The sequence below is a fragment of the Denticeps clupeoides genome, chromosome 2 (genome assembly GCF_900700375.1).
Source record: "Denticeps clupeoides chromosome 2, fDenClu1.1, whole genome shotgun sequence".
Lineage (NCBI taxonomy): Eukaryota > Metazoa > Chordata > Actinopteri > Clupeiformes > Denticipitidae > Denticeps > Denticeps clupeoides.
The window spans coordinates 38,019,561-38,029,541 of record NC_041708.1 but is presented as its reverse complement, the minus strand read 5'-3'; the positions used below and the strand labels follow the sequence as shown (position 1 = coordinate 38,029,541).

Below are 9,981 nucleotides of genomic sequence, written 5' to 3'. Positions count from 1 at the left end.
TTGTGCGTCTACATTTTTGTGCACGAGTATGCATGACATATAAATGTTTGGCTAAAAAGAACATATCTTGCAAAAAAACACGGCCAAACTGATAAAAAAAGACCGAGTAGGAGCGCTCTGAGTCCACGCTGGTAATGACGGTAGTAGCCTAGTTGGTAACTAGGTGGTATAGAGGGTGGTAGTAGCCTAGTTGGTAACACACTCGCCTATGAACCAGAAGACCCAGGTTCAAATCCCACTTACTACCATTGTGTCCCTGAGCAAGACACTTAACCCTACGTTGCTCCAGGGGGGGACTGTCCCTGTAACTACTGATTGTAAGTCGCTCTGGATAAGGGCGTCTGATAAATGCTGTAAATGTAAATATATGACGCTGCACCGTTAAATGCCTATTAAGTCGAAGGAGGATTTTAATTCACACTGTCTGGCAACCCCGACGCCGCCGTCTTCTGTCGCGGCCTTTTTAATAAAAACGTCGCCAGTGACTCAAGTGTCCCCGGCGCGGCCGCAGTGGTCGGCGGGTCTCCCCACGATGTCGGTCCTCCATGCGAACGCCCACGGCTGGCTGCTGGACGCCTGCGCCCTCATTGATCGCGGCGTGGAGCGCTGCGTCGGCGACCGCGCCGCCGCGGGTTCGAGTTACGCGTGTCGCTTTAAAAAGTGCTACTTCGACGTCGCCGGGCCACACGTCGGCACGACACCCGCCGAGGGACCCGCTGCGAGCGCGTCGCATCCGAGGCCACCAAGGGTAAAACTGCGCACTTGACCGACGAGCTTTGGTTCTCTGGACAAAAACCCGGAAACCTCCAGAAACGTCTCAACTCACACACGCACGTTGTTTTTTTATATATATTAATAATTTTATGTGTAAATGTGAAATAATTGAGCCGCTTCGCTGCGCTTTTGGCGGTATGCGACGTTTCAAAATAAAAGTTCCGAACGGAAAGTCGGGGAATAATGAAATTTCCACAAATATAGCGCCTTTCAGCTGGGGGTAAAACTACACGTGTAACTCCGTGTACATCATGCACTTTTATACTTCTGGAAGACATGGATAATAGCATTTCCAGCATTTACCAGACGCCCTTATCCAGAGCGACTTACAGTCAGTAGTTACAGGGACTTTCCCCCCCTGGAGATACTCAGGGTTAAGTGTCCTGCTCAGGGAGACAATGGTAGTAAGTGGGGTTTGAACCTGGGTCTTCTGGTTCACAGGTGAGTGTGTTACCCCACTAGGCTACTACCGCACTTTTATTTTGAAACGTATGAAGCCCAAGCGGAAGTGAAAGAGCGGCTGAGTTAATTAACCTTTTTACAATTTATCGGCTGCAGCGATTCAGAAAGCAACGGGCTTGAAAGTGTTGATTTCCGGGTTTTTGAGTAACGAGTACGAGAAAAGTTCTATGGAACTCGCTGTGAACCCAACTCCCCTGCTGCCAAGTGGCAGGTTTTATTCACGAGTGGCCTTGTTTACATTAATAAAATGTGTTTTCAACCTAGAAAAGGAAACGCAAGCGAAGCGCTCTCAACCAAGGAGAAGTGGACGCCCAGGCCTACCACGGCAAGGTGACTCCGCCCCTCAGTCACGTGTGGAACGCGATGGTTTGATGCGTTATTGATGTGCCATGTGCCTCAGATCCGGGCGGCGGTGCAGGAGGGCAGCAGGTCGCTGGTGGACGCCGGGCGTGGCTGCGGGCACCTGGCCGCCTCCCGCCCGGAGGGCCGGGGCCCGGCGGCGTCGCCTCAGGAGTGCCGCCTGGCAGCCCTGTGCGACCTGGCCAAGCTGCTCCCGCCCGACGAGCACGGCGACAGCGGCCCGGCGCAGTGCGTCGTGGGCGGCGGCCGGCCCGCCGCGGAGCTGGACCTGTTCTCGCGCGTCACCGAGAACCCCGGGGACCGCGCTGTGGAGGTGACGCTGATGGGGGAGCGGTACCTGGTCCCGGCGCGCTGCCGCTTCCTGCTGTCGGACGTGACGCGCCTGCAGCCGCTCGTCAGCTGTGAGTTACGACCTCGTCCGCTGCGTTACGTAAGAACCGGCTTCTGACTGACGGCTCCTCCGCAGGCGGGGAACGATTCGACCTCATCGTTCTGGATCCTCCGTGGGAGAACAAGTCGGTGAAGCGGAGCAGCAGGTACGCGTGTGGCGTTCCGCGCCTTGCCTGGGGTTAATCAGGGGTCGTGACCTCCCGCTGCGAATCCGGCAGGTACGGCTGCCTGCCTTCCTCCCAGCTCAAGCAGCTTCCTGTCCGTCAGCTGAGCGCGCCCGGATGCCTGGTGGTTACCTGGGTTACCAACCGAGCCTGTCACATGCGCTTCGTCAAGGAGGAGCTGTACCCTCACTGGGGGGTGGAGCTTAAAGCGGAGTGGCTCTGGGTCAAGGTGATTCCTCTCTCTCCCTCACTCTCTCTCTCCCTCTCCTCCAAAATTAAACGCAAGAGCCTCCTCCCTCAAGGCTCTCCCCCCCACCACTCCAGAAAAGAAATCCTCTCCCCCCTCTTCCCCCCCACCTCCATTTCCTCTCTCTCCTCCCTCACTCCATCCTCCCCCAAGCCTCACCTCCATTTCCCTCATCTCTACTCCCCCCTCCCTCCTCTCCATTTCTCTCTCTCTCTCCCTCCCTCACTCTCCTCTCTCACTCTCCATTTCTCTCTCTCTCTCTCCCTCCCTCTCTCCCTCTCCTCCAAATTAAACGCACTCTCTCTCCCTCCCTCACTCTCCCTCTCTCTCCCTCCCTCACTCACTCTCCCTCTCTTTCTCCCCCCCTCTCTCTCTTTCTCTCTCTCTCGGTGAGTGTTGATTTCCCTGCTGCGGTTACAGGTGACTCGGGGCGGAGAGTTCGTCTTTCCGCTGGACTCGCTGCACAAAAAGCCTTATGAGGTCCTGCTCCTGGGTTACCGCGGCAGCCGAGACGGGTACGTCCCCTCGCGGCGTCCTGGGACGACTGGCGCGTGTTTCCCGCGTGTCATTTTTTCTTCTCTCGTCCAGCGTCCCCGTTGGAGCGGAAACTCCGCTTCCGGACAAGCGGCTGATCGTCAGCGTTCCCTCGGCCCTGCACTCCCAGAAGCCCCCGCTCTCCGGTGCGCCACGTGCCCAGATTTACCCCCGTCCCTTCAGCACCCCTCTCCTAAAGTGACCTCTGACCTCTCGTCCCCCCGCAGACGTCCTGAAGCCTTACGTTCGCCGTGACCCCAAGTGCCTGGAGATGTTCGCTCGGAGCCTCCAGCCCGACTGGAGCAGCTGGGGAAACGAGGTCCTCCGGTTCCAGCACGTCAGCTACTACACCAAAGAGAACCCCGCGGCGTCCACCTGAACCTCCAACTGGACGCGTCTCCTCCTTTTTACAGACGCCGGAACGCCTTTTAATCTCAATAAATTAATAAATGGTCCATTTTTTTACAAATGAACTTTGAGCCTTTTTGTTAATGTCGTGCGGCGGATTAAAAATGAGTTGGATGTTCTGGTGACAGTCAGTATTTACGGGGACAGTCCCCCCGGACACACTCGGGGATCGGTGTCTCACTCAGGGACACGGCGGTATTACGCGTTGAACCGACCTCGTTCCTCATACGAACATTTACAGCAGAAGGTGCCTGATGACGAGCGACTTTTATTGATCCCGCTGTGGTTTCACGGTGCACCGGAGAGGGTGCTGGTAGCCTGGCGGGTGACACACTCGTCTACGAACCAGAAGACCCGGGTTCAAACCCCACTTACTACCATCGTGTCCCTGAGCAGGACACTTAACCCTGAGTGTCTCCAGGGGGGGACTGTCCCCGTAACTACTGACTAAGTCGCTCTGGATAAGGGCGTCTGGTAAATGCCGTAAATGTAAACGGTGCCACCGGCCTCAGCATTGAACGCAGCCTTTTTATGCCGATTCGTGAGCCACGCCCGCGTGCTTCTGGGACAGCAACACGTAGTTTATCTTATTTGACCAAAATCTCCAGCAGCTTGGCAGGATGCGTATATATATCTTGCGTCCGTATTATGAGCACTTTGGCCACGTGTGAGACGGGGTGAGACGCCGGGCATTTTGGACCAGTAGGAGGTTTATGGATGCGCAGGTGTCTGGAGGGGAGATGGAGATGGCGCTGTTAACAGGCTGTTAACATGTCCACGTTGCCTTTTGAAAAGTTCCAGAGACAATTGGAATCGTGTGACGTTTGGATTTAGAGGAGGTGCAAAGGCGCCTCGCCGCCAGCAGGCGGCAGCATCGCTGCAGGAGTAAAGGTGGGCGGATGAGCGTGAGTAAATGTGCACCACGGTTACACAGCCACCCCGTAACTCTCTGTTCCTTCAGCGGCGTGGTACGTGCAACGCTGTAGTACACCAGGCGAGTGGGAGTGGGAGATGTTTCCTGCTCCAGTGTACCCACCTGCTCCTTCCCTCTCCATTGTCCTCGCAGCTCTCCTGGCAAACGCACATATAACACCGCGTTATGTGCCATGCACGCCGCCCCCACTTCCAGCTTACAAGGGTGATATTAATAGACACCCTTCTGGGAGATCTCCCCCAGCCTGCACACACACACACACACACACACACACACACACGCTTCAAGGGACCCCCTACCATCACCGTGCCAGTCACGACTCAACTTGTTCCTTGCCCTTGGCAAACAAGCGCAGCACAGACTGCAGAATACCAGCTTGGAGTCATTACGTCTGGAGCCCGGCAGAAGACCGCTCCACCGTACAACGGCAGATTCTGGCCACTTCCTGTGGCGGTATGAGCATGCATGGCCGTGCAATGTAGCTGTAAAAAATGCACACAACACACACACACACACACAGAACAAATACTCTCTGCAGGGGTTGCTGGTGGCAGCCATGCTTGACGTATACTTGTTTTTAACGGCCTGTCTTAATTTTAGTTCTAGTCGAATCTTTGCGTCAAGCTGTCATTTTAGTCTTTATTAGTCTTAGTCACATCCAGACTCATTTTAGTCTGGTCAAGTTTCAGTTGACCAAAAGTCGAATTTTAGTGTCTTTTTTTAGTAATGCAATTCTATTTAACCCAGTCAATATTGTACAAGTTCCTAGTAAAACAGACAAAAACAAAATTTTCTTTTAGTCAAACCCACATCATAATTAAAACAAGGTTATCTTATTATTACATTATTGTTATAGACTCGAGAATTCTTGACACAGAAGACGCTCTGGTTTGTTCCATGGTTTTTGACACACGTTCTGTTTTCTCTTCTGCTTCATTGTAAAGAACGTGTCAAAAGATGAATTTGTCATTTTCTCCCAGACATCTTCTCATCCATCAGAAGGATCCTGAAATCTAAGTAATGCTGCAAATGCGTATTGAAGATATGACATCATCTGTATGACTGGATGGGAGATACAGGAAACAGAAACTGTGATATAATAACGAGACGCGAGGAATTAACATATCGTCTCATTTTCGTCAGTGAAAATAAAGAGACTTTTTAGTATAGTTTATCTTATGAACCATATTTAGTCTCGTTTTTTTATTAATCAACAATATATATTCTCCCTAATAAAGAATAATAAAGACTTATAAAGGATCATCTTATCTTATTTCATACCAGCATGTACATTTCGGCTCATCTCAATCACTTCAAAAAGGTCCGTTGTCAAAGATATTTCGTCCTAAATTTTGTTTGCAGAAAACATCGCTGCTGTGATGATGTAACCACCCTAATGCACATTATGACCGAAGGCATTTCGAATTGGACACATACGGCGAGGTGGAGGAGGCGGAAACCGGCTAACTGTATTAATTATCAGGCCTTAATTGGACCAAATTGACATACGCTGTGCATGCTTGATGATGGATGGCTTTTGAACCGAGCTTCTGTGCTCCAGAGTGAGCAGAACCCCCAAGTCTACCCACGACCAACAAACTCGCACCGCTGATCGATTGACTGCTTTATCCAAAGTGAGAAAGTGGCTGCCGCCCACTAATTGTGTTTCCCCAGGCAATTGTACAGCTGATTAAGATATGCAAATGACCTCGAATAGTAATAACGCGAGCAGCGAGACCTGACCGCCTCGGGCTCCGAGGTAAAATGGAAACAGTACATAAGAACATGACACGGCGGCCTAAACTGGGAGCATGAAAAAAAAATAAAGCTCTCTCATTAACAGGAAATGCAACACATCTTATAATGTTTCCACGAGTCTCGAACAGAGCAATAAAAAACTGCACAGGATATAGAAAAGCGGATATAGATAAGTGCTTTCTAGCACCAGCAGCTATAGACTAGCATAGTGGGGTCAGTATACCGGACCTTTCGTCATGCATCACATTACCTGCGGTGATTTAGTGGCAACAGACCCTACGAAAACGGAGCAGATATAAAACCTGCCGCTGGTCCACTCAGGCCCCCAGGGAACCTCCTGTGGAGTTCTGTGCCGAGAAGATCCCATTTAACGGGTGGGAGTGTTCAGAGGCGTGCAAAATCCTCCATGCTAGAGGGGGATTGACCTCTGGGGCTAATAAGTCTTAAAGCAACGTATTAGCTCAGAATTATTGCTAATGCGTTTGCATGAACTTCTAATGGACGTGCATTAGATATTCTTTCTCCTAAAGAAAAAAGTCTTTCTGTTTGCAACAGCCATCATATATTTTACATTTAATCCAACTTGTATAACAAAGGTAAAATCTAATTTGTATTTACATCAGCTCACCGTGCATGGTGACGCTAATGAACTTCGATGATGAAATCTTTTTTTATTTCAGGGCACTAAATGATGCAGCCACCTTCTTCACAAATGATCAAAATGCGTTCGTATGTGCATGACGTGTGTGACTGAACATGAATCCTACGCTAGAAAGGCGAGCGGCTGTGGGACCTCCTCTCTCGCCTGACACATTTACGAAGGAAATTCTTTTGACAGCAGAAGTCTCCTAAGTAGTTCGGGGAATTCTCTGCACTTTGAGGTATTTCTGGATAATAAAGCATTTCCTCTCAGCCGTGCGACGCGCTTTGTGTTCCCCTGCAGCCCGATCCTTTAAACCATAAAGGAGACTTTTCATTTTCCAATCTTATGCTTAATTGTTCCGCAAAGTGTTATTGCCGATGCCTCCGTTGGCGGCGTGCGTGCCTGAAAGGTCCTTCGTTTGCTTGACTTGTTCTGTTTTGAAGCAACTGGGGTTTAATGTTGATTAAAATCTCATTTGCCGCGTTGCCGTTCGCCACCTAAAGGCCCAGCCGTGCGTCAGGGAGCGCGGTCTTCGCGCCTCTTATTCTAATGAGCAGCGGGAGCCTTTTAAACACAGTTTATCGTTATTTATCCAACTCAGAGCTCAGGAAACCCTATCAGACAGAAACAGCATGGAATTTTAAATGCTGTATAGTACATGAATAGCTTCAAGGATTCCGAAGGAAATAAACGGCCATAAGGGAGCCTTACGGTAACAGTGCCCAGAAATGGCACTTAACATTTATTCACATTTTGAATGATTTTTGTTTTATAGGCTCCACACATTCAGATACTTGGTGGCACCTGAACATGTTACAATCACAATCCTGACTTCGAGGTGCTCTGAGCGGAAACGTTCCTAATTTCCTGATTGTGTGCACCTGAGTATAAATTTATCCTTATTGTGCCTAGTCCGCAACTAGTTATAGTATTTTATGGTGTCGTTATTTTCCCTGCCCTGACAGATTCATGACAGTTACCCCATTTAATAGTGTTAACTCAGAACTTTCACTCAGAAAAGCACCAAAACGTGTTCCTGCAGACAGAAAAAAAGTGAAGCGAGACGTCAGACGAAATAATAAGACAAAAAAGGAATAGAAATTGTACCAGGTGTAAATGAATCAGCGGCGCAATCAGGGCGGCGGCCGCCGGACTCGCCTACCCGCCGGGCGGCATTCAGGGGTGAAATTGGGCTGCAGATGTAAATACTGTAGAATATATACAGATATTACTGGCTGCGCGGTGCGTGAAGAGCAGAGGGTCGCCCCGACCGTCTGGGAAAGGAAAGATTTCTCTGTTCTTTCTGTTTCTCTATTAAATACCATAAAATGAGCACAAAACCACACCTGTTGAGTGGTTCCTAGTGTAAATTGCTCTTATTCCAGGTCGGTGACCTTCACGGGAATCTGCTCTTTAATTTATGCAGACGGGGGAGTTCACGTGGCCTTTTTAAATGTATTTATTTAGTCTGATCTTGACCTCTGGGTGGTAGAAGAAGTTCAGAGAAATGTTAATGAGGTGCTCTGGTGAGGCCGTTAGGGTACGTAGGGTACGTAGGGTACGGAGGGTACGGGCCTCAGTGTCCTGATGCGTTTCGCTGACTCTCCGGTCCTTTCATTTCGCAACACGCGTGGCCGTCACTCTCATCCGTTAATCTTTCATCTCTCCTTTCATCTTCTGATAAAAGGAGGAGGAGCATGGAGAGGAGAGCCGGAGACGGCCGCTGCCGGGCGGGGCCGGTGAAATAGATATCTTCGCCCGCAGCCGGCCCGCTGAGAATGACCATCCTGCCCTACATGTGTCCCACCTGCCAGGAAGGCAGCCGAAGCGGCATGATAACGTAAAACAGCGGCTGACAAATTGGACCCGGCGTCCCAGTGTATTACCCACAATCCTTAGAGAGCGAGAGAGAGAGACAGTGAGTGCTTGTACCAGGATAGGGAAAAGGTGCACCTGCTGGGGTTATGAGGTCTTATCTGCAGCACCGCTGGCTTAAGATAATGTTGGCACGGACTCGGCGCGCGGGCGTGTGATAACAGGGCTGCCACTGAGCCGCCGATGGAATCAGGGCCTCACTGAGGCAGTTATTTATCATTTATAACTCAATTAAAATCCATAAATGAAAATGCATAAACGAAAGACTGGGAGACACCAAGGAAACTCTGCATTTCTTCGGTAGAAATCGGCAATGTTCTTTTTGAAGGAATCCGAAGGACAGATGCCACCATTTGCCACCTCCTGGTTTCGATTCGGTCACTCACTGCAGCTGGAGGAGGAGTCTCGCTTACGGTTTTTGGATGCACTTTCTCTGCAATTCTCTACCTTTGTAAGCGCTCTGTAAATAAAGGGGATTATTACTATTCTCATGTGACCAAGTCTTCAGTGCCGTTATGTTGCAGCCTGTGTTACATGCAAAACCATATTAAAACCATCCAAAAAGACCTGTGTGTATTTTTCTATATAAGACTTAGCTGCATTTTGTATTTTTAACATTGTATTATATATTGTATTGCAGCTGGAACCAAATTCTGTGGCGAAACTGCAAATGTTTAAAATATTCTGAAAATGGACTGGCCACCATAGCATTAATATGATAAAACGGTTCAAATGAAAAATGAAAACATGAAGGACCTTGGCTCTAATGCGTTTAGAGTTTCCGCCATGGTCTAATACGTGGAAGGGCGCCCTTGAGAAAGTTCCCATGTTTGCCGGGGTCTGTTGACAGGAGACTCGGCGCCGCTGGCTGTAAACAGCCTGAAGACTTCAATAATATCTGACGGTGAGCTGGAGCCGCTTCCCTGCGCACGGCGCTTCCTCTCCAGCCTCCAGCGGCTTCCGATAAGGAATTACACATCGGATCAGTGAAAACTAGTGAATATGTATTGGTGGTACAATTATGTCAGGCTCTGCGCGCTGGTTGTACCTGTGCCACACTTCCGACCGCCTGTATTTAACCCTCCGGTGGCCAGTTTCAGAGTGCAAGTCTGGGTAAAAGAGCGGTGCCATTTCTGGCTGGCCATGCTCCGGTTTCCCTGTGACCCTGAACTGGGTGAGCGAGTTTAGAATATGTTAATAGACTGGCGACTAGTGTCTGGCTGTGCAAAGCAGAGGACACATTTCGCTGTGTCACCGTGTGCTGTGCTGCAGGGTTTCACAATGACAATCACTTCCACTTTCATGATGACAATGGTGAACAAAGCCGCCATGAAGGTAAAAAGAGGAAAAATATGATTCATCGAACATACTTCACTTCCTCCTCATACAACAAACATTCAATATGATTCTTGGATTTGGTTCTTCAAAATGG

General features: G+C 49.7%; 1 protein-coding gene across 2 annotated transcripts; it reads left to right on the top strand.

The window, feature by feature from the left end:
* The first annotated feature begins 411 nt into the window (after positions 1 to 411).
* On the top strand, positions 412 to 3,404 carry mettl4 (methyltransferase 4, N6-adenosine). 2 transcript variants are annotated; one of them, XR_003748863.1, is made up of 8 exons: positions 412 to 748; positions 1,501 to 1,566; positions 1,637 to 1,997; positions 2,063 to 2,132; positions 2,205 to 2,424; positions 2,685 to 2,912; positions 2,986 to 3,077; positions 3,159 to 3,207. XR_003748863.1 is itself a non-coding variant. In XM_028969847.1 (8 exons), exons 1-8 carry the CDS (start codon positions 533 to 535, stop codon positions 3,308 to 3,310), a joined length of 1,227 nt encoding a protein of 408 aa, XP_028825680.1. In that variant the 5' UTR covers positions 412 to 532; the 3' UTR covers positions 3,311 to 3,404. The 2 variants fall into 2 exon arrangements, 1 of the variants encoding a protein (XP_028825680.1); XM_028969847.1 differs by having other exon boundaries at positions 2,205 to 2,379; positions 2,818 to 2,912; positions 3,159 to 3,404.
* Positions 3,405 to 9,981: the final 6,577 nt, after the last annotated feature.